The sequence below is a fragment of the Sturnira hondurensis genome, unplaced genomic scaffold, assembly GCF_014824575.4.
Source record: "Sturnira hondurensis isolate 20B ecotype Veracruz unplaced genomic scaffold, ASM1482457v3 Scaffold0005279, whole genome shotgun sequence".
In the NCBI taxonomy this organism is placed as follows: domain Eukaryota; kingdom Metazoa; phylum Chordata; class Mammalia; order Chiroptera; family Phyllostomidae; genus Sturnira; species Sturnira hondurensis.
Genome location: NW_028077910.1, coordinates 7,530,279 through 7,554,662, shown reverse-complemented (window position 1 = coordinate 7,554,662; position 24,384 = coordinate 7,530,279). Strand labels below are relative to the sequence as shown.

General features: G+C 38.4%; 2 protein-coding genes and 1 non-coding gene across 6 annotated transcripts; 2 read left to right on the top strand and 1 right to left on the bottom strand.

Moving 5' to 3' along the window:
• Window positions 1-2,263: 2,263 nt before the first annotated feature.
• On the bottom strand, window positions 2,264-4,131 carry ACTRT3 (actin related protein T3). Its single transcript, XM_037046580.1, has 2 exons — window positions 3,846-4,131; window positions 2,264-3,277 (listed from the first exon to the last, which is right to left on the bottom strand). The coding sequence occupies exons 1-2, from the start codon at window positions 4,043-4,045 to the stop codon at window positions 2,359-2,361; spliced, it is 1,119 nt and encodes a 372-aa protein (XP_036902475.1). The 5' UTR covers window positions 4,046-4,131; the 3' UTR covers window positions 2,264-2,358.
• A 1,346-nt stretch (window positions 4,132-5,477) lies between these two features.
• On the top strand, window positions 5,478-5,550 carry TRNAV-AAC (transfer RNA valine (anticodon AAC)). The gene has a single exon. It is a non-coding gene; the product is annotated as a tRNA-Val (tRNA).
• Window positions 5,551-6,719: 1,169 nt separating this feature from the next.
• Window positions 6,720-19,806, top strand: MYNN (myoneurin). Of its 4 annotated transcripts, none has more exons than XM_037046577.1 (8): window positions 6,720-7,400; window positions 8,270-8,561; window positions 11,244-12,037; window positions 12,731-12,890; window positions 14,399-14,577; window positions 15,514-15,597; window positions 16,818-16,904; window positions 18,203-19,806. In XM_037046577.1, the coding sequence occupies exons 2-8, from the start codon at window positions 8,296-8,298 to the stop codon at window positions 18,463-18,465; spliced, it is 1,833 nt and encodes a 610-aa protein (XP_036902472.1). In that variant the 5' UTR covers window positions 6,720-7,400; window positions 8,270-8,295; the 3' UTR covers window positions 18,466-19,806. The 4 variants fall into 4 exon arrangements, with proteins under 4 accessions (XP_036902472.1, XP_036902474.1, XP_036902471.1 ...); XM_037046576.1 differs by having other exon boundaries at window positions 6,722-7,400; window positions 8,265-8,561; XM_037046579.1 differs by lacking the exon at window positions 8,270-8,561.
• Window positions 19,807-24,384: the final 4,578 nt, after the last annotated feature.

Here is a 24,384-nt window from a genome sequence, read left to right as displayed (position 1 = left end):
GCGGGCAGGGTTGGGATTATAAGACAGAAACCTGTACTTGAACAAGAATTAAATAAAAATTATATTTAAAAAATAAAATAAAATAAAAAGAAGCTGGAATCTACATAATATTCCAGGCTGGTTGTTGGAATTAACTACTTAGAGACCAGGATTAAGGATTGTGTGTATGCCTGCCTAACCTAGCAAACTACTTCGGGATTGCTTTAAATTTAAATCTCTTAATCTGTTTAAATCTCAGTGTCTTAACTGGTAAAATAGGGATAATACTTGTCTATTTTTCTGGGATGTTGGAGTTTAAATTAGGTAAATGATTATTCCCATTTTAGAAAAACAGCACTTCAATAATTATAAAGTGAGCAAGAGATTGTGATCAGTCTCTTCAGTGCTTGTGAGTCTGAGTGTGGCATTAGTTGTTTAAGCTGCCCTGGGTTTCTACAATTTACCCCATCTACTCTTGCTTACACTCACTAAAATGGGAGACACATGCCAAACATTTGAATGCACCACCTGACAAATGCTTGACTCTAACCAAACTGAGTGAGTTACTGCTACTTGTACATGCCTATAATTTTTATACCTTGGAGCCTTTGCCCTAGTGTTCCCTCTGCCAGGAATGCACTCCTGGTCAATTCTCTTCATCTATATGCCTACTTGTAGTCCACTATAGAAAGCATTATAGAAGGGGACATAGATGAAAAGGTAAAGTCCTCAATCCCTGTCTTCTAAGAACATATCTAGTGAGGAAGAAAGACAAGCAAATGAAATGAAGACTTAGACTAATCAACTTAGACTCCATGGAGGAAGCAGCATCTGAACTGGACCTATAAATTCTCTATTAGTTTGCTATTATTTTGCTAGAGCAAAATAGTTTCTTTGAGGATATCTACTTATCTGAACCTCACAACAACCCTGTGATGGATTGGGATTAGCAACTCCACTTTATAGATGAGGAACTTGATTTTCAAGATGTTTAAACAATTCCCTTAAGTTGTGCAGTTGGCAGGTACATGGCAGGGCCTGGACCCAAGCCCACATATGTTGCCCCTAAATTCAGAGGGAAGGGTACTCCATTAAATTCCAGCTGTCCTTCAAGTCCTGCCTCAGAGCCAAATCTACAAGAAAGTCTTCCTTGAGCTCTTAAGGCATATTTGCTTCTATGAAACCCCAGAGAAGTTTTATACTTTCCTTAGGACACCAAATTACTCTATCTTGTATTATAATTAAAGTATGGATTCTCCTGTTATGCTAGACTGCCGGCTTCCTCAGAACAGGGTCTGACTCCAGATTTACCATGTAGACAGATTTGCATAGGGCAGATACTAAATACTTTATGTCAATACTGCCATCATTCTTTCCACTACACAGGTCATTTCAGACCTTTCTTTCCCCTTTAGACCTATCTAATTAGGCACCAAGACTTGTCCACTTTTTATCATTTCTTTTTTCTATTGCCCATAATCTTGAGTATAAGACTTAACTACTTTATCTCTAGTTTTTAACTGATTATCAAATCCTCAGGGCCTTCCCAGTAAAATTTATCCTCCAAATTATTGCCACATCCATCTAATTTCCTAATGTCTTCTGTTTTTAAATCTTTGTTACCCTTAAGACATTTAACACAAGGCCTTCCAGTCCCTGGTTTTAATTTACTTTCCTAGTATTTGCTCTTGGTCTGCTCCATATTTTTCTTCATTTTATCAAAACCATTCCATTAAACATGCCTTGATTATGCTTTGTTCATTTTCATCTAGCCCCTTGCTCATTTCAATTATGCTTTTCTGGATATCTGCTCTCTTCTCCTCTCTCTCTACCCATCCCAATGCCACCCCATCCATGATGGCATACCTCTGCTATGCAGTTTTTTCTCATAGCCACTTTCCTGAAGCTTCACTGAACTTAACTCTATGTCATTCATTTAGCATATAGCATGTTACATCACAAATTGCACTTTCTCCAAAGGAAATGTAAGACCTCCAAAGTCAAGAATAATTCTTTGCAAGCCCTGGCTGGGTAGCTCAGTTGGTTAGAGCATCATCCCAATACCAAGGTTATGGGGTTTGATCTCCTGCAGGACACATACAAGACTCAACCAATGAATGCACTAATGCATTCAGGAACAACAAATCGATGCCCTCCTCAAATCAATAAATAAAAATGCTAAAAAATGTTTCCTCCAGCATTTAATTTGGTCCTACTCAATAAACATCTGCTTCACCATTATTTTTCTGCATTATAGAAATGCAACAGAAACATGGATATTCCAATAATTGAAATATTTTCTCTTTTCCCAGAAACATAATATCCAAAGTTTTCTGTCCCACACACTCAAAACATTTTCTTTTAGCCATCCGTCTGTGTTTAGAAGCATCTCTGGTGTACTATGTTGGGACCAATTTCTTTAAATTCTGCAGCAGTGATCCACATGTCCTGGAAGGCAGACAGGGACGCAAGGATAGAGCCTCCCATCCACACTGACATTTTTCTTTCTGGGGGAGCTATAACTTGCACAGGGGTATTGGCAGGTGCCACGTTTGCCATATCTTTAACTAGCCGCTTGTCTAAACCAGGGAACAAGGTTGACCCCCCAGCAAGGATAATATTGGAGAAAAAGGAATTCCTCAAATCTGAATCACATTTCATTATGCTGCTGAAGCACATCTTATCAATGCCAGGAGTCTCAAGGTTCATGAGAGATGGAGAGAAGAGGGCCTCTGGACATTGAAAGAGCTGGTCACGGAGCCTGATCATCTTCCCATCAGGTAGTTGGTAAACTTTCTCTATAGTACTAGGTTTCCTGGCTATTTCCTCTTCATAGTTCATTGCCACATAACAGGAGGTTTCCTTAATGTGTGCAACAATCTTTCTGTCTGCAGCACTAAGCAGCATGATGCCATGGTCCTTCAACAGCATCGTGAGGTAGTTGGTGAGGTCAAGGCCAGCCAGATGTAGCTGCTGGACACCATGAGGAAGACAGTAACCTTCAAAAATGGGCACGCACTGGGTAATCCCAGCACCTGAATTGACCACAAAGCCAGTTGTGAAGCCAGCAGCAAAGAGAGCCAGCACCCCCTGAATGGACATATAGAAGGCAGGAACCCCCAGGTGCTCAAAAAACACTTCAGTGATCTGTTGTCGGTTGGCCAGTGGGTTCAGTGCTGGCTCAGTTATCAAGACTGGGACGTCACAGGGCTTTAGCTTCAGGTTGTGGTCATAGATATGCTTCCATGTGATCTCCATGTCCCCCCAGGAAGTAATGAGACCACGCTCCACTGGGTAGCTGTGGGAAGAAAAATAGCATAAATAAATGGCAGTTTCTACCTTTCAAACCTGGGTCAATCCCCACATTGGGATTGGTCAATCCCCAATGTCCCTATATGGTCAGTGACTGCCAGAGCCTCTCGGAGAAGTGAAGTACCAGCTTAAGTAGCACTCCCTTCCTCTGCAGTTTCTGTTGCTTTCCATTCTCCCTAACCACTTTGGAAGACCTTTCGTGACTTAAAAAAAAAAGTTGGTGGAGGCGGGGTTCATCTCCACATAATAGTTAATTGAAGAAAATAACCCAAACAACAAAGGAATGTTAGCATGAACTAACATTCTTAAATGAATTTTAATTTTGTGAATGATAACTTTACACATTTGGGTACATTCGCATAGATACAGAGTGCAAGTAATATTCACTCATTAGATGACTGGTATCCTCGGAGATTCCCGGCCTGGGTTTGCAATAACGCAGGCTAGCTGAGGCTCTCCTGGCTTCCTTACCTTTTCTCTCACCCTTACCCACCTCATCAGGGCTCTCGCTCCTTCCCCTCCCCGCAGGTCGTTCCAGTCAGAGAAATGCCAACCTGATGCACAGCGAGCTTCTCCTGTCCCGCACTTGGTCACCCACGCGCAGCTCCAGCGCGGCCTCCGCCGCCCCACTGTGGCCTTTGGCGCGGCCGACGATGTTCGGGTAGATAAACTGGGGCTCCCGGGATCCAGCCAGGCCCGCCTTAATCACTCCCGAGCCGTTGTCGATCACCACCCGCAGGGGATAGTTGCTCATGCTGCCCACGCCTCCGCTCGCCCGGCTGCTCCTGCTGCTGCGAGCACAGCCTAGAGGACGGGAAGTGCGGGGTGCAGCCCTTAGGCGGCGCTACAAGGTTCCAGGGATGCGCGGGAGCCGGCGGCCCGGAACGCCGCGTCACAAAGGCCCCTCAAAGGCCCTCCGCGCCCAGGCCGGTAGACTCTGCGGACACGGGGTGCGTTCCACAGTGCCGCCCGCTCGGGGGTCTCACCGAGGTCAGGGAGTTCACCTCTGGCATCCCGGAACATCTTTATCAGGAGAAGGCTATTTTCCTCCCCAAAGATACAATCCAACCCTTCAGAAGTGGCTTTCTCTAATTCCTCCAGTGGCTTTCTCTATTTCCCCAAACCATTGAATTCTGGCTAATAAGCGTTGGTCTAGGAGCCTGGGAAAGCTCTGGAATACGCTGTTAAATGGAAAGAGATGGAGACCTAATTAGACAAAGGAAAGTAGTCCCAGTAGGGTGCGTAGGTTCCTGCTTTTGAAACCTTGTCAACTTCTGAAAAGGCAGGAAAAATGCTAGGATTTAAAGTGAGTTTAAATTTTTGTTATTGTTTCTACATACTGGGCAATGGTTGTGTTTCCTGTGGTTTGTAAGCATAATGTACTCAAAACCAAAGGGGTAGAATCTCGATGTTTATTTATTTGTTTGTTTATTTAAGCGATCTCATCAGGTTAGTAATATGGAAACTCATTCTCATAACGAAAACTTCTGGATTTTTAAATCCAGAGAGACTAAGGAAGTCTCTCTCTCTTTACAAGAAAAGTAATATTCCTTAAGTCAAATGAAGCTCGGGCTTAAAAAACATTGTGTTCCAGAAAGGGCATCTTGGTGTCTGATTTTCCCCTCTCAATTTTGCACATCCTGAAGAGGATTTTAAAATAAGTACGCAACTTAGAAGCTCTGATTTACAGAAGCAAGGAAGGCAATCCAAAAGCTGTTTGCACTTCCCTCCAATAGCGGCTTGGAAGAGTCGCTTTCTCGGCAGCTAAATCCCGGCTCGGAGGTTTGGGGATGCGCGCTGTTGCGGAATCAGGGAGTGGGGTGCTCCGCGAGGGCGCACCCTTCCAGGCCGGGGAAGTCCCGACGTTCGCCTGGCACTCTCAGCAGCCCAACGCAGGAAAAGGATAGGTAATAACCACTTCTTTCCCATGGAAGAAAGTGTACCCACAAGAAGGGCAACTAGCGGGTGGGTAGGTGGGGACTTTAAAAAATATTTTTAAAATGCACGCAAATTCTAACTTTTGAAACAGTAGCACTGTTCCATTGGACATTTAGTTATTTTCTCTTCCCCCGTTTGATTATTTCTTTCGGATAAAAGTTACACTAATACTGTTAGTTTTAAGAGCAAGCACACCGCACGTTAAAATACTTACATATAGCCCTTCTTGAGAGGGCTCAAGTAGCTGGGTTTCCGTAGTGTAGTGGTTATCACGTTCGCCTAACACGCGAAAGGTCCCCGGTTCGAAACCGGGCGGAAACAACGCTTTGGATTTTTAAATGAGAGTACTTACCAGACAATGTATGCCATGTGCAGTAAGGGCTACAAACTTACATTTTTTAAAATTCAATTCACAACTTGATGCTGGGAAAATAACGTACAGCTTAGAAAGGGAGATCCGTGTGAAAACTGCCTTAGCCCTATCGCTCCCTGAGACTCTCTGTGTTATGTCATTTGGTTTTCCATTAGTTTGCCCCCTAAGACTGTAGATTTTTCTAAATGCCAGACAGAGACCATGCTTTATTTGTATTCTTTATACAAATTGTCATGCTTGACACCTAGGAGAGACTCATACATTTTTCTGAATTCATCAGAAAGGGTTCCGACAAAAATTAAAGTGGAATCAGAAAGAATGGCATACTCAGAAAGCTAATTTTGATAGGACGAGGATCTCAGGGTCTGGGTCATTCTCACTAAATGTTAGAATGTAGCATAGCATTTTACATACCAGTTGTAAACAGGATCAGCTTGACAGGAACTCAACTAGATAAGTGTAGCCAACTGCAAAGAATAAGTTGGCGTGTAATTGACCGAATAGTATATATAATCAATGGCTAAGCCTCCCTTCTGGGAGACAGAGCTTTGGGTATGAATACCCTGTGTTCATTTGTTACAAGTAAATAAAACTACCATGCAACAACCACTTTGTTTTTTAATATAGCACCTCAAGCGGCCAACCCCTTGAGTTCAGTAACAAAATCAAGAACCAGCCTCAATTTTTTTCTTCATAAACATAACAGTTGTGGTTTTATGCACCAAAATGATTCTGAGTAGAAATAAGTTACAAAAAAAGCAAACAGAATCTGGTTGGAAAAGTCTTGGAGAGAAGAAACGAATAAATTCAAGTGAGATTGTCCTTTAAAATAAAGTTGCCAATACGTTTCCTATGATTCTGACACAATTTTTTAACAATTGATGTTGAAGTTTTGTTTTTCTGAGATTTTTTATATCCGCGAATACGCGAGAATACGCCTTAACATAAATGACTGCTTATGGATCTTACTGTTTCTGATCTTTTTGTATATTATGCAAACTGGCTTCCCTCTGCTTCATTATACAAAATATGAATTAGATGTAAATAATTGTATTAAAATGTTTCTAGCCCCGACTCAGAACTCTTTCCGGTATAACGCCCACCTTCCTCCATTGCTGCGCATGCCCGTGCGCCCTACTGCTCTGCTCTGCTTTCGTGCTTCAGACTTCTGTCTCCAGGTAAGGGTATCCTGGAAACTGGGCTACAGTTGGCCGATACAAACAAAACCCAGGAGGTACCAAGAGCTTTCGGGTACGTAAACTGACAAGGGGTGATCAGTGTCAGCTCAAATATTCCCCACAGCGGAGAGCCCAGTACACAAAGCAGTTGTTCATGAGGAAGGGAAGGATGATGGGAGAAGACAAGCAACTACAAACCCCAACATGCAGTGCGCAGTTTGGCTTCTGGAAAGAGGACTGCGAGGCAGCTCTGCCAGGCCTCGGGCCAAATTCGGGCAGAGCGCGAGACACCGACTGTCGTCCGACCAGAATGCTGAGAATCAGGAAGACAGGAGGGGCGCCGTGAGCGAACCCTGAGGTCCCTGATCTTTGACGCTAGCAATTTGGGGGGCCCCTGGCATGTAAGTGGGTGTGCATGTGTTTGTGGGCCAGCCAGTTCGGCCCAGGCCAGTATTGGCCCTCCACGGTCCTAGAGCCTCCAGTGTTGCCAAGGGACGCCTGGGCCGGATGTGACGTTAGCGTAGAGGAAGAAGAGAGAGGCGGAGCGTGGCGCGGTGACGTTCTCCCAAGATGGCGGCAAGGGAGTGAAGAAACAGTGTTTCCGCTTGGTTTGCTATTAGGTGAGTTCTCTCTTCAACCCCAGCCCCCTATCCCCGTGCTCTTCAGACCCCGGGCCACTGGGAGGCAGGCGCCTTGGAGTTCGAGCTCAAGTCGGGACAAAATTGTTAGTATGGAAAGCTTGGACGAGGCAGCCCGGTGTTGGCCTTGGCTACAACCTTTGCTGTGGGAATTTGGGGGAGTGGGAGCTGGGCAGGGCGCCAGAAGACGCGAGAAACCGGCTTTCGTTGTCACTCTACCGTGCCACCTCGAGTGGAGAGTGGGGGAAGTGAAGGGGTGTGGCCTCTTCTTAGAGAGGGACGGAACCTTTGACAAGTCTTGGCCTTGCTCCTTCTCCACCCGCTGGACACTCGCCGAGCGTTTTGAAGCAACTGTACCGCGAAAGCTTAACAGGTTTCGGTGACTTGCAGGCAGTTTTGAAGATCTCATACCGTGTCTTTTCCTCATCTTTCCCATGGAATCACTCCTTAATGTGTTTTTTTTTTCCTTAGCATGTATGTTTGCGTGCTGAGCTTGAAAATCTGAAGTTTCAGCTGGTGCAAAATCGAGAAATTTTGTGGTGCTTTTTTCCCCAGCTTTTGGATGTGTTTTTTCACTCTGCCATTTATTGATGTGACCAAATATTTGTCACACCAAATATTTGACAATATTTGTCACATCTTGGCCATCTGGCCAAGATGAAACGAAGATAGAACTTATCCCTTTAGCATTTTTCACCATTATGTATTTGATAAGAATTTTCTGGTGGGGAGATAAAATGAGAACTGACTTTTTTCTTGTTCCTGTTATGCCCTTACCAATTGCTTGGGTGAAGTGTTTGATGGAAACTTAAAATTGCTGATTTGATATTTCTTTTTGTCTTTTAGAGCAAAGGTAAAATTCCATTGAGATATCAAGATGCAGTATTCACACCACTGTGAGCACCTTTTAGAGAGACTGAACAAACAACGAGAAGCAGGTTTTCTTTGTGACTGCACCGTAGTGATCGGGGAATTTCAGTTTAAAGCTCATAGGAATGTGCTTGCCTCGTTTAGTGAGTATTTTGGTGCAATCTACAGAAGCACTTCTGAGAACAATGTCTTTCTTGATCAGAGTCAGGTGAAGGCAGATGGATTTAAGAAATTGTTGGAGTTTATATACACAGGAACTTTAAACCTTGACAGGTAAAGTACACAGTTTATTTCATCTGTAAAAGCTAATCAAAAGTCTTAAGAGCTAAAGTAGATGTGTACTTTTTATATTCAGTCCCTGAACTCTGAGTCTTCAAATATCGATGTGTACAATGTTGTTTTCTGTTTGTTTTCTTTTTTTTAAGAAATCAGTATCACTAATTTTGATACGCAGACTGTATTTTTAAGTACAAAAGCTCGGATGTTAATACGACTGAAGTGCTGTTTCTGACACTTACTGAAACAAAGCCTATGGTTTCAGTTATGTAAATTGGAAGATCAAACATAATGAATTCTAAGTGAATTCTAGTTTTCCCTTGCTTTTTGGTCTTTATGTTCCTCTAGACTTCTCCTCACTTTCTGTCCCCTATAGTGTTTGGGGTGAAGGACTGTAGATAAAGAAGAACCTCTGTGTTCATTTAATAGCGCTCCCATTTCCAACTATAAATAGCAATGTGCATAGCAATAAGCTGCAGTGTAAGAGAGGAGGATTTTGCTTAACGTTATGTGCACATATCTACAAAGATCATCTGGAAAAAAACGAAAGACTATTTTTTCAAAATGTTAATAGTGGTTATCAGTGAGTGGCAGAATGTCAGGTGTTTCATACTTTTCTCCCACTTTTTCTCTAAGAGATGTGGAATTAAAGGGGGAGAAGGGAAAATCAAGGAAACTAATTTTCATTGGGAGATGGGCCTTCAAATAAATCCTTAATCTTCATAGTAACACCAAGGTGGTTATTACCATATCACTTTTACAGATGGGAACTGTGAGGCCCAGAGAGCTTGCATCTTGCTCAGAGACATAGTGACTGATAGGCAAGATCTAATTCTAAAGCCCACAGTTTTTCTGTCAGGAGATTATGATCTATTCATGTTCATACTCTCATACGAGATAGAGGGAAGAAGAGCAATATGGATTCTTTCCTTTAACCCCCCCCCCCAAATAAATGCACTGCTATCAAACTAATTATATTGATCATTATGTGTGGGAGACACACAGTGCCTGTGTTATCCAAGTCCTCAGTACCTACTTCTTGTTGGTGCAGGAACAGCATTCAGCATACTGGAGAACCATTCTAGCACCTTGGACCTGTCTTCAGCAGTAATATTGGACTCACTGCCATTTAATACTCCAATGTAGTTATTTTTGTGAATCAAGATCAGGAAGAGGCTGTAACAAAAGATGATCTTAAGTATTGTTTTCTTGTCTATGGGAAAGACTCCCTTTGCAAACAGATGTTCCCAAACTGTATTTGTAGTATGTTTAGGAACTTGGAGTGGAATTTCTCAGAGAATTAAATGTTCTTTAGTGATTAGGGTTACAAAGTGGCCTATAAATCTAGTCAATAATCAGCTGAAAAATGGTTATATATATAATAAAACAAATTTTTAACAGCTGTTGTAATGCTAAGTTTAAAAAGGTGAAACATACAGGTGGCACTTGAGGCAAAGCAGATTTAATTAGATTATGAGAAAATGGATAGAGAACTGTAGATACTGTATTACATATATTCTCAATGATCTGAGGTGTTCATGACACTAGTTATTTTTATTTCAAGTTTTATTTCTTTTTTTAAAGGTATATTAATAGTGCTATATTTATATTATTAGCTATGACCAAAACCCTTTTCTTGCTTATACACATAATAAATAGGAAAATGAGTTATTTTTTTCCTGGAGAATTAAATAATATTTGGGGAAAATGGCAAGTAGAAAAGTTACTTGAGAAAGGACAGTGTGTGGGTGTGTGTGCACCCCCTCAAATTATTAAAAGGGTCACATTTTTGGTGTTAATGAAAACTCAATTCTGATTTTACAGTTAAGAAAACTGAAGCCAGTATTAGAGTAATCAAATAACCTTTCACTACATTGTAAACTTCTGGAGGGCAGGGACTATTTGATAATTTTAATATCCCTCTTAGTACAACATGTGGTGGGTGTTCAGGAAATACAGCCTGGAATGTTGGACAAGGTGACTTAAATGTTTCTATATAATTTTAATATGACAAAGCCTGGTATCTCACACGCAAACACAAAGTGGAAGGGTTACAGGAGAGGGAGCACATTCTAAAACCTCTTTCTCCAAGTGTGATCAGCAGCATTGGCATCACCAGAGTATGTGTTAGAAACACTCAGGCCCACTGCAGACCTGCAGACCTTCTGGATCTGAGTTTATGTTTAACAAGATTTCTTGGTGATTCACATGCTCAGGAAAATTAGAAAAGCACTGTTAAAGCCTCTCACAGAGGGAAGCAGGGAAAGATAATAGGAACAGTTTTTAAGACTTTTCCTGTTGTAAGGTCAGAAGAGTTGGTTGCAATCTGAAGAGGGCTCAGGGTGAATGGGAGGAGGCAATAAGTTATGTTTCAAGTGTTGTTTAAAACAGGTAGAAATTTTAAGATTTATTTTTCAGTAGTGGTACCTTGATAGCTATGAATAACCATTATTTTTCAACTTTTCAAGTTCTGTAAAGCTGGAGATTTTTGCTTAAACATTTTCTGAGCAAATGAATAAATTTGTTCTCTAGACAAATGCATAGTTTTGTTCTCTTAGTTATGCCTTTCTCATCTTTCTACTTCATTAGATCTTTAAAGATGTTGAAATATATGTGCAACTCTGTTACCAAAAGTTTTCTTTGATCAGAATAATGTCATTTAGCCTTGTTTCTTTACAGTTGGAATGTTAAAGAAATTCATCAGGCTGCTGACTATCTCAAGGTGGAAGAGGTAGTCACTAAATGTAAAATAAAGATGGAAGATTTTGCTTTTATTGCTAATCCCTCTTCTACGGAGATATCTAGTATTACTGGAAACATTGAATTGAATCAACAGACCTGTCTTCTTACTCTACGAGATTATAACAGTCGGGAGAAGTCAGAAGTGTCTGCAGATTTAGTTCAGGCAAATCCTAAACAAGGGGCGTTAGCAAAGAAGTCATCTCAAACTAAAAAGAAGAAGAAGGCCTTCAATTCCCAGAAAACAGGGCAGAATAAAAGAGTGCAATATCCCAGTGACATTTTAGAAAATGCATCTGTTGAATTATTTCTAGATGCAAATAAATTGCCCACACCTATAATAGAACAGGTTGCACAAAGAAATGATAATTCAGAACTCGAGTTGACATCAGTTGTAGAAAATACTTTTCCAGCACAAGATATTGTGCAGACTGTTACAGTGAAACGAAAACGTGGAAAGTCACAGCCAAATTGTGCTCTGAAAGAACACTCTATGTCTAATATAGACAGTGTCAAGAACTCTTATGAACTGGAGAGCTCTGGGGAAGAGCTGGATCAGAGGTATTCCAAGGCCAAGCCAATGTGTAATACGTGTGGGAAAATGTTTTCAGAAGCCAGCAGCTTGAGAAGGCACATGAGAATACATAAAGGAGTCAAACCTTATGTTTGCCACTTGTGTGGAAAGGCATTTACCCAGTGTAACCAGCTGAAAACACATGTAAGAACTCACACAGGTAAGACTGGTTTGTAGGAAATATAATTGTTTTTATATTGTGACCGAAATAATAGTTTTTATAGTGAACATATTAATATACAGTGACCAAAATTTGATATCTGCTTGTATGCATAAAAGTACTTAGCATGTTAAACTGTTGAACATTTCTTTACAATTGTGAGCAAGTATTTAATGGCTGTTTTATCGTAACTGATACTCTGTAGTCCTAATACATGAGTTCTTTCCCCCATAGTTAAACAAATTTTGGTTAAGTTTATTAAGTATTTAACACAAAGATACTAAAACTAATAACAAGAAGAAGTAATTACAACTCAGGCCAATACTCAGATTTTGCCAATACATCTCACCACCTGCTTCCTAGACTTTGTCTACTTCCGAACATTTATTGACATTACACAAGAGTCCTCAACTACAGTTACCTAGTGGTACACTTAGGTTTGTACTTTGTAAGTTGCAATATGTATTTCTCTAATTGATCACTTTTTACTATTGTGAGTTAAAAACACTAATAATTTTTAACTCTACTCCTGTTTTTAATAGTTAATCTGGAAGAAGAGATTCTATTTGCTTTTTTACTCCTTGTAATTAACATTTTCAGAATATTGAAACTAGTATTGTTGATGGACTCTTGATATGACTTATGCAACTAAAACTATTTCTTTCTAAATATAGATTTTATTTCTTTTTTTAGGTGAAAAGCCATACAAATGTGAATTGTGTGATAAAGGATTTGCTCAAAAATGCCAGCTAGTCTTCCATAGTCGCATGCATCATGGTGAGGAAAAACCCTATAAATGTGATGTATGCAATTTACAATTTGCAACTTCTAGCAATCTCAAGATTCATGCAAGGTAAAAAACAAAAACAAAATAAGTTGTTTGATCTTCGAGTCTGTCATTCACAGTAATCTTATGAATAGTACTGCATTAGAACTCAGGATAGTGGAGTTCTAATATTCTTAGTACATACAGTATTCTTAGTACAGTCAAGGAACCACAGGCTCTAGTGGGTGGAGGAAAATAAGTGAGAAAGTGATGTAAGATCAGAATGGTAGTAAGGCATCCAGATGGTGTAAGGTTTTATGCTTGAGATTGAGAAATAAGTGATGTGATATTGCTGGTCTTTTATGAGGATCGTTGTGGCTGCTATATTTGGAAAAGATTGTAGGATTGCAAGAGTGGAAGCAAATTTTCCAGTTATGAAGTTCTAGGTAAAACCTGAGTGAGCATGATGTTGGTTCAGTTAAGTGGTAGCAGTGAAAGACAAGTAGTAGGTTCTGGATATATTTGTAAATGTAGGACAAACAGAATTTGATGCAGATTGGATGTGGGGTATAAAAGAAAGGAAAGGAAGATTGATCAAAGATGATTTTGACATTTTGAGCCTGACCACTTAAAGAGATGGAATGACTACTAACTGAAATAGAGAAAATTTGTGAAATGAGCAGTTTAATCAGGAGTACAGAAGTTGTTTGAGTTCTGAACATGTTAAATTTTAGATGACTATTAGACATCTGGAGATATACAATAGACAGTTGGTTATGTAAGTCTGAAATTCAGGGCACTTGTTTGATCTCAAAAGATACACATTTGGAAGTCATCAACATGTATTGGGTTGGCCAAAAAAAATTTTTTTTCCTACACAATAGCTCTAGTAGCTCTTAGTTGTCTTTAACTTCATTCAAACCAGTTTTGTTAGATTGTATTGTGACAGCTTTCCTATTGGGTGCATTTAAAAAAAATCAAAGTTGGTGAATTTTTGTGCAGCCATTTTAATATTGAAAATGGAAGAAAATAAACATTCTCATTATATTATGCTTTACTATTTCAAGAAAGAGAAAAATGCAACTGAAACACAAAAGATTTGTTCAGTGTATGGAGAAGATGCTGTGACCGATCGCACTTGCCAAATGTCATTTGTGAAGTTTCGTGCTGGAGATTTCTTGCTGGACAATTTTCCATAGTCACGTAGGCCAGTTCAAATTGATAGTGATCAAATTGAGGCATTTATTGAGAACAATGTTCTACCACCCAGGAGATAGCCAGTATACTCAGAATATCCAAGTCAATAAAGTTATTGGTAAAAATGAAAAACGTGTTTTTTATTTACAGAAAAAAACATATGGACTTAGATAGTATAGTATTGTATTGTATAGATAGTATAGTATTCCAATAGATAGTATTGAAAGCTGTACATTGAATGAGGTTTTAAATATATGTATACTTGGTTGGTTAAGATGAACTAAAATGAAAGTTGGAAGTATGAAAAGTATGAAAGTTGTGTGAAAAATGCTTGCTCTATAAATTGACCTCCAAAATGTTTTACTTATTAGCACATAACTCTGTGTATTTACTAATAGGAAGCATAGTGGAGAGAAGCCATATGTCTGTGATAGGTGTGGACAGAGATTTGCCCAAGCCAGCACACTGACCTACCATGTTCGTAGGCATACTGGAGAAAAGCCTTACGTGTGTGATACTTGTGGGAAGGCATTTGCTGTCTCTAGTTCTCTTATCACTCATTCTCGAAAGCATACAGGTAAGAACTTAATGCAGAGAGATTGCTTAAAGTAAGGGAAGCTGTAAATAAAATAAAAAGGGAAGTTGAGCCTTTACGGAAAGTAAATTACAGACCGATCGCACTTGCCAAATGTCATTTGTGAAGTTTCATGCTGGAGATTTCTTGCTGGACAATTTTCCATTAAAATAAAAAGGGAAGTTGAGCCTTTACGGAAAGTAAATTACAGACTGTAGTTACATACCTGTTGTGTTTGTACTTTTTGAAGCTTTTTATGTTTATGATTTTTGAATGTATATAAAAACACTTATTTTTTTAAATAATATACAGTGGGTAAAAGTTTTATTATGTAACATACATTAAAATCATAATTTTGACAATCTACAAATTTGAGTTGAAAAGCTTTATGACCTCAGAAAAACTCCTTAGCCTCTTGAAGTTTCATTTCCCTTGGATAAAACTATAGAGTGAAATTAAGGGGTAGGGGTGGATTTGGGAAGAACATTGATTTTGTGACTTCCTACACAGACATTCTGAGATTTGCATATTAAACAGTTTTCAGACAAATTCTGTTCAAAGATTTTCATTATTCGTAGGGTACATTTTTAATAGATTTTTTTCTAAATTTTATTCTTAATAATATACTAGATAGCAAGAATTGAAATATGGATTGATGAATTTACATGTTATTAATCATATAAAATCAAATTTCTTGCCCAGCTCTAGTCTACTACAAGGACATTTGCAGAAATAAAGTTTTGTTATGCGAAAAGCATTAGGTTACATGAACAGTGTAAAATAATACTAATTTCAGTTGGATCACACTGAAAAATACCTCTATAATACAATATAAAGAGGTTTTAATTTAAATATTTTAGAACAGCTTACTTTAGATTATTATAATTGATAAATATTATATTGGTATAGTACACCACTTCGCTTTTATTTTTCATCTAGGTGAAAAACCATACATATGTGGTATTTGTGGGAAAAGTTTTATTTCCTCAGGAGAGCTCAACAAACACTTTCGATCCCATACAGGTCTGTGTTTAGGGGGAACGTATTATTTTTTGTTCTCTCTAATTTCTTTTTATGTAAACCTTGACTTTTAAACCATTATGGACTCTATGGTATCTATATAGTACTATTTTAATGCATAAATACCAACTTTTCATTTGCTTATTTTGTTTTTTTAGTTGTTAGGAGTATGAATTGAATGTGGTTGAGAATTGTGTAATTTTCTAAGAAATATGCCAGATAATCAAGTTTTTTAAATGATTTGGATTTAATGGCAGATACACCAAGAAATGAAAAGGGATCAGTAATACAATATTAGATTTTCATATTAAATAGTGTTCAGTATGCAAGTTTTAGGAATAAATTTTAATATTGACGTGTTCATTTTAAAAGGTAGTGTGTAAATAGTATGAAGAAAATACAGAGTGTAAAAAAATGTAAACAAAGGAAAAAGCCATCTTGACAATGTGCTGTTCTGACTTTTTCTTTTTAAACATTATCCCTCATAATTGTTGCCTTGGATAGTGTGAGCATCTAGGAGACATTTAACAAATCATTGGCAACTTCTCTATTCTAATGCTGTTTGGTTTGCATAATGAAGCATCAAATAGTTTTTACTTCAAAAGAACTACGCTTTTGTAGCACTTTATTTTGTTAGTTTTTGAAAGGGTTTTTCTAGTAATTTGTAAGCTACTTGAGAACAGAAAAACATAGTTATGCTTCTTCCCCATTATATGTCTCAGGCAGGCTCTGGCATATAATTGTACTCACTAAATGTCTGATAGAAGTAAAAAAAATGTTTTTTTTAATTGATTGGAGAGAGAGAAACATCAATTAATTGTTCCACTTACTTATGTATTCACTGGTTGATTCTTGTATCTGTTCTGAATGGGGATCAAACCCGAAACCTTTGTGTATTGGGACAACGCTCTAACTCACTGAGCTACCACCAGGGCTTAAGAGAGAGGGTGGGGGTTTTTTGTTTTGTTTTTGTTTTTTAAGTTTAAAATTTCTGTTAATAAAAATGCTCCGTTCTCCCTAAATTGGGGATGCTTTACATAAAGTAAAGGAGTGCCTATATAGAGAGTTTTTATTTCACTATATTAGAACCATGTGATTAAAATGGTAATTTGAAACTAAATTTAAAGTGTAGTAATGTTTGCCTTGTGTTCCTAAACATGGATATTTTTGTCTTAGTTAGCTTCTAAAATACTGATGTTTTAAACTTTTAACTTGTTTTTCAGGAGAAAGACCATTTATCTGCGAATTATGTGGAAATTCTTACACAGATATTAAAAATTTAAAGAAGCACAAAACAAAAGTTCATTCTGGTAAATGCTTATGTTTCTTAAAAATTTGGTGTGCTCATATTGGTGCTCTTACAATGCTGAGATGCACATAACAGTTTAGATTTTTTTTAAACTAGAGACCTACAAGTAAGGCAGCTTTATAATTTGCACTATGAATGTCTTTTTATGTTGACCTGATAAGTAGTATTGAAATATTTCCTCCTTTAAAAATCTGGTTTATGAATAGTTTTAAAAATGAATATATAAGCAAACTATGTTTGAATATATAAGCATATATTCAATGAATATATAAGCATACTAGAATCTGAGTTGCCTAGAGTTTACTGTAGTTTTATGGGGTGGCGGGGGTAGGGGGGAGATCCATCATGAACATTAACCCAAATATGTTTGTGTGTGTTTGTGTGTATGGAAATAAGGAAATGGGAAGCTACAAATTGTTACATAAAAATAGAACTAAATATGATTATGAGACCAAATGTGGGCTATAATAGAGACAGAGAAGTGCTGAAGAAGAGTCAGTACTTCCGAGGTATTGGAAAGGCTGAGTTTTAGGGAACTTGCAGGACAGAGAAGAGCCCGGAGGGTGGATGTGGGAAAGGAAGGGCTGGTTCCAGGCAGCATTTCTTGGACAAGAAAGTGCAGGCTGTGTCCTTGGCTTGTTGAACTGAAGAGTGCTGAGCAAGAACTGAGTTACAATTTCATAAGAACAAACAGGCAGTTTTGCCTAAAGAGGATAATGGGACTCAAATCTTGTCAATACTTTGGACTGTCAGGAGCACAGTAAAGCTAGTAGAAAATCTGAAGGCAAAATATGTCTTCAGTCAGTGTGATAATTACTCCCTTGACTAGAGTAGGATTCCTCACCTCTGAAAATGTACGAACGTGCCATTCTGATTTTGAATTTACAGAATAGTATGAACGATTCATTAATACAATCAGTGAACAAATAGAGTATTTATTATGGGTATAGCACTATTAGGTATTTCAGTCTAGTTGAGGATTAGAGCATACCTAAGTGTTAAGTAGCACTGACAGATGGGATGTCACAACAAGGCAGTATATGAAACATTGGAAAATGAGTGATAAAATAGATGAGAAACAGCTAACCCTGGGCTAGAACAACTAAGTCCATTTTTACTGTGGAGCTGGTGTTCAGATCTAGTCTTGAAGTCCATATTGATTTGTATGGATAATAAGGGCAACTCAGCAGAAAAGTAGCTTGAGTAAAAGTGTGGTAGTTGAAATGCAAGTTCTGGGAATGGTAAGAGTTTTCGTTTTGTTTGTAAAGATAGTATAATTTTTTTCCCCTTTCATTTCAGGGGAAGATAAAATTCTAGATTCTAGTATAGAGGACCATCCCTTATGTGAACAAGATTCCATACAGAAAAGCCCTTTATCAGAAACTTTGGATGTGAAGCCTTCTGATATGACTTTACCACTGGCCCTTCCACTTGGGACTGAGGACCACCACATGCTTCTGCCTGTCACAGATAATCAGTCTCCTACATCAGATACATTGTTGAGGTCATCCGTGAATGGGTATTCAGAACCACAGTTGATTTTTTTACAACAGTTATACTGACTTTGTGAGGAATGTGGAATTGCTAAGACGTCTCTGGTAGTAAACATAAACATCTCTGGTAAGGTGCAGATACTCATCTTAAAATACTGTGTATTTGAGTTGTGGCCATTATGATTCCTTCACTCAAGTAAAGGCGCCCGATGCTGCATCGTAACCGCCATGCCTGTTTTGAGTTCCGGCTTTTATGTCCATAATACACCTGCAGTTTTTTTAAGAGATGAATTCTATAATACAGTAGCACTATTTTGGGTGGTTAGGTTTCATTTTCTTTTAGAGCTGCCTTAGTTCCATTTTTATTTTGCATCTTAGAATTAATTGCCTTCCATGTGTTGAAATGGAATCTATCAGTTTATATGATTCAGTTTGACCTGTGTGATTTAAAACTTTTCTTTCCCTCAAAATTGAAGCAAAACCCAGGATGGCATCAGCCCAAGAGTTGCTGTTACAAAGCCCCACAGACCAATGCGTAAACTGAGGGGAAAAATAAAACTTCATATTTCTGCCTGAGAAAATTTAGGCACTAATAAGAATTACACTATTTCTCTATTAATATAACCCATTGGAGATAACTTTTCTAATGAAACAAAAATAAGTCTTTCTCTTAAAAGCTGGAAAACTGTATACATTTTGTTCATTTTAGAACTCAGTAGTCTGGAGAAAACTAATAATACTTTTGAGTTACCTGAGACTCAAATTCAAAATAAGTTTATAATAGATATTTGGTGTTTTTACCTTGTTACAAGACATTTTCAAAATTTGACTCTGGTTATGTTTCAATAGGTTTCTAGGTTACTGAAGATGAGGAAAATTTTGATAAGCCTCTTGTTACGCACTTTTTAAAATATTAAATTCTAAAAAGAATTTTCTAAATATAAACGTAAAGCATACTATAAATCACTTGGCTCCTGAATATGATTCATTGTATTACATAGGTTTAGGAAATGAACTTCAATTGTAAGTAAACATCTGAGTTATCAGAAAGCCAGTTTATTAAACGTTTTATATTTGAGTGTTCTATAAGTTTTGGAACTTAAAATTTTATAGTAAACCACAACATTTGGTGGTGGTGGTAGCCTCACAGTAGCCCCTCTTCCACTGAACGTAGAACGTTCAGTCTTACTCTCTTTGCCCCCACTCTTCCTTATCCTGCTTTTCCCACAAACTGACTTATTTCACTGTGTGATCTTTGGACATTAAATGATCAGTTTCATAAAATCAGTTCTTATACTGCTGATTGAACACCATGGTGACATTATATTTTATTTCCGCCATGCGTTAGTTGTGGTTTGTTTTTGTTTTTAAAGTAAACCTGTAATAAAGTTAATGTATTTTCCATTGGTATTGATTTCATTAATTGTATTTTTTCTGGGGTCCTGGTCATAGGAACCAACTAGAGGATATAATGAAACTACGTAATTCTTGTAAACTGTAGAAATTGTCACCATTTCACAGCACACTCAGCATTTTCACAATAAATTGCTACCAGTGGGATTGACTTAATTGAATAGAGTTTGAAATATTGCCTTGTATTTCCATGAAACATAGTACTTAATTATTTATCTAAGAAATCTATGCATGAATATTAATATACTGAGTTTAAGTGCAATCTATAGAATTATAAAATGTTCAACTAATCTGTTTTGGCTTAAATACAATAGGAATTTATTGGAATGTGAATATTTTGAAGAAAATTAAAAGACTTAGCTTTTTAAAGAAGTCTGCTGAAATGGAGAGGTTATATTTAATTGACATCTTCATTAATCTAACATCTAATGAGCAAAAGTTCTTTTAAAAACACCATAGTGATGTCATAATTCTGTGAGGGTAGAAAGTACCAAATTTTCTCGAACATGGTAATTAGCATTCTGCCTTTGCATAAATTTAAAAAAATACCTTCACATTTATTATTTTAAATAATTAAATAATTTTTAATGCCTAGATTAAAAAATACCTTTCACATTTATTATTATTCTTAGTCTTAGTCTTACTGGATTAGAGTGGGGGTGTAGTTGATTTGCTGTGCTTTTTTAATTACATCTGCTTCTTAAATAATTTTATTTTAAATTGGGATGGCTTGATGCTCTTCCAGAATGACAGGTAAACAAAGATTGAAAACTGAAGTTACTGTCTTGTCATTCTTGTACCACCATTGTTTGTTATCATGATGTGCATATATTTTAGTTGTATCATCATTCTAAAACGATTATCATTTTAGTTCAGTTCATCTTTAAATATATTACAATACAGTGTGCTAAGAAGGATCTATAAATTATTTAAGTATTTTGAAAGTGTTTGGGATAATGATCTTACTGAGAAACAAATTATTTTCTAAATTTTGTTTTATATTTGTATTAGATTTTTCTTACTGTATTGATAGAGATTAGACTTTTCAAAAAGAAACAATAGATTATATATAAATGGGTTTTGCTATTTTTATTTTTATTTTTTTATTTTTTTTTTTTTTTTAGCAATATTTCTTTATTATCACTTAATCTCCAGTCTGTTCATTTCCAATTGAGTAATGAAAATAACTTAGCTTGACTTTTTCAAATCAGGATCCAATCAAGGAACAAACTCCTTCTTCTTGTGTTTCTTTTTTTTTTTTTAATATATTTTATTGATTATACCATTACAGTCGTTCTATTCCCCCCTTCTTTCCCCTCCACCCGCACACTCCCTCCCCCACCCTTCTCCCCCCTTAGTTTATAACCACGTGTCTCAAGTTCTTTAGGTTCTATATTTCCCCTACTATTCTTGCCCTCCCCCCTATCTATTTTCTACCTACTGTCTATGCTATTTTCTGTACCTTCTCCCCCCTTCTCCTCCTCCCACTCCCCTGTTGCTAACCCTCCATGTGTTCTTCATTTCTATGGTTCCACTCCTGATCTAGCTGTCCTCTTGGTTTGCTTTTGTTTTAGGTGTGGTTGTTAATAACTGTGTGTTTGCTGTCCTTTCACTGTTCATATTTTTCATCTTCTTTTTCTTATATAAGTCCCTTTAGCATTTCATATAATAAGGGCTTGGTGATGATGAACTCCTTGAACTTGACCTTATCTGAGAAGCACTTTATCTGTCCTTCCATTCTAAATGAAAGTTTTGCTGGATAAAGCAATCTTGGCTGTAGGTCTTTGGATTTCATGACTTGGAATACTTCTTTCCAGCCCCTTCTTGCCTGTAAGGTCTCTTTTGAGAAATCCGCTGACAGTCTGATGGGTACTCCTTTGTAGGTGACTGTCCCCTTATCCCTTGCTGCTTCTAGGATTCTCTCCTTCATTTTAGTCTTGGCTAATGTAATTATGATGTGCCTTGGTGTGTTCCTTCTTGGGTCCAACTTCTTTGGGACTCTCTGAGCTTCCTGGATTTCCTGGAAGTCTATTTCCTTTGCCAGACTGGGGAAGTTCTCCTTTATTATTTGTTCAAATAAGTTTTCCACTCGTGGCTGTTTCTTTCCCCCTTCTGGTACCCCTATAATCCGGATGTTGGAACGTTTAAAGATGTCCTGGAGGTTCCTAAGCCTCTCCTCATTTTTTTGAATTCTCATTTCTTCATTCCTTTCTGGTTGGATGTTTCGTTCTTCCTTCTGGTCCATTCCATTGATTTGAGTCCCAGTTTCCTTTCCATCACTATTGGTTTCCTGGACATCTCCCTTCATTTCAATTAGTTTAGCCTTCATATGTTTCTCTAATTTGTGACTGTACTCTACCAATTCTGTGAGCATCCTGATAAATAGTGTTTTAAATTGGGCTTCTGAGAGCCTGGCAATCTGTTGGTCGCTTAGAGTTATTGGCTCTGGGACTTTGAGTTCTTCTTGAGCCATCCTTTGGGCTGTTCGTGCCTGTTAAGTAGCAGGAACGGAGCCCTAGGTTTTCACCAGAGCAGGGCAACTCAGTCACTGGGTTGTGACGTTGTATGTGGGGGCGGGGTCAAAGAGGGACAATGGCTTCTCTCCAGCGCCCGCCGCCGCCGCCACCGCCGCGACCCCCACCAGCACCGCAGCCACCACCGTCACCAGGGCCACGCGCCCCACTCCTTGGCACGCGGGTGTGCCACCGCTGTCCGCCCTCCACCACTGGGTTTGCCCCCTGGGGCCTGTGTGGTCCGTCTCACTGCGTGAGAGTGTGCGACCTTGGTCAGTCTGTTCCGCACCCCGACTAGGTCCGGGCTGCCCGCGCGCCTAGATCTGCCCTGGCTGACCCAGCTCTGCTGCTGGTTCTGCCTCTTACCGTCCTCGTTGAACGGTTCGTAGCTGTCGGACTTCCGTATAATTCGGTTTTCTGGCTTCTGGATGTGTGGTAGTTCACCAGAACTTTTGTTGTATCCAAACTTGGTTGTGGGAGAAGGCACAGTGTTTCCACCTATGCCTCCATCTTGGCGGAAGTCCGGGTTTTGCTATTTTTAAATGGTATTTGTTTTGTGTTTAAATCCATAGAAGGATTTAAGAGACAAATTTTAGAAAATTGTTTTTCTTTCCAAAAGAAAAGGTTTTATTAGTTCTGTTGCAGCAATAGTTTATCATTTTTCTGTATGTTTTAATTCTACAGAAATTGTGCAAATGCATAGTTGAAACATACTCATGTAAAGACATGTATTCATGTTTCTAAATATCCAAGAATAATGGTTCTACCACTTGATGCATATCCAGAACATCTTTATGGAATAATGATATCCAAACCCTGCCCCAGCTTAGGCCTACCGAATCTTCGGGCCAGTGGGGCTGGCAGAGTCCCACTGGTTATTTTAATGTGTACTATATGGAGGACTATTATCCCACATATTTCTTTATGTTCTTTCATTGGGAAGCATTTATAAATGAAACTCCTGATACAACTTTCCATCTTTCTCAGAGATTTTGAGTCTGTAGAACTTAGCTAGAAATACCACTGAGTAAAAAGAAATTGTATTTTAACACAATACTGTGAATTCAACATTTTTTACTCATTTATGAATAGTATTGAGATAATAATATGGTTTATTCTTTTGTCTTCTGCAACCTCTATTCCTGTTCATTCAAGTGAGATTTGGTATGTTTGTTTAAGGAATTAAGTAATCATGCAGAAATAGGTTATCTCATTTCTAGAAGAATAGACTAAAATAAACACTGGATGTGAAGAGATATTTGAATTAAAATATCTGGCTATTTCAAATGCTTGAAAGTTAAATCATAATACATAATAGCAATAGAATAAACTAGAATGTTGAGTATTACAGGGGAGGAAGGCAAGAAAGGAAATGCTGAGCAGAGAAGTGAATGGACAGAGAAAGGACCATTGCACCCCTGGATCTGCAAACAAGATGGCCGATGGGAGCATGTTGCGCACAGCTGATCGAGACAGGCAGAATGGGAAGCAAGTATGAAATGAGGAGACAGACGTCTAAGACATGTCCTGTAGACACGGTCTGTACTTACACCATCTTACTTGCCATAGTCCTCGACCCTTAGCCTGTGCTGAAGGAATGGGATTAGACAGCCAAGTTTATAACCCGTGCTCTCTCACACACTGAACTACAAGTTGAGTGCTGAAGGGCAGGGTTTGGACAGCCACATGTGTACCACATACCACCACAGCTGACCGAACACCTTACTGGGAAGAAACCATTCTTAGGCCAGACTGAACTAGTTCTTTCTGTGAAATGCTGAGGCTGTTATGCATACATGTAAGTGAAAAGATCATTTACAAGTAGCCCACAGTTGGTGAAGCAAGCCAAAGTCTAAAGGAAACAGCAGAGAAAGTTGATCTGTAGAGCAGAGCCAGGGGAGAAAATAGGTTTGCAGAACCACACCTGAGGCCTTGCAAAAGGAGTGGCCTGGGTTTCTGGCTTTTCAGTCCCATTTTGGAGGTGGCACAGCTATACTTCATTTCCTTGTCCCTGGATGCCAGTGAATTTTTTTTTTTTTTTTTTTGCCTGTTAACATCCTTA

Bases quoted from the DNA above. Each gene is read 5' to 3' on its own strand.
- ACTRT3 (XM_037046580.1), bottom strand. From the start codon at position 4,045: ATGAGCAACTATCCCCTGCGGGTGGTGATCGACAACGGCTCGGGAGTG. The intron at 3,278-3,845 runs GTTGGCATTTCT...TTCTTCCCACAG, and splicing joins AGAAGCTCGCTGTGCATCAG to CTACCCAGTGGAGCGTGGTC.
- MYNN (XM_037046577.1), top strand. From the start codon at position 8,296: ATGCAGTATTCACACCACTGTGAGCACCTTTTAGAGAGACTGAACAAA. The intron at 12,891-14,398 runs GTAAAAAACAAA...ATTTACTAATAG, and splicing joins AATCTCAAGATTCATGCAAG to GAAGCATAGTGGAGAGAAGC. The intron at 15,598-16,817 runs GTCTGTGTTTAG...CTTGTTTTTCAG, and splicing joins ACACTTTCGATCCCATACAG to GAGAAAGACCATTTATCTGC.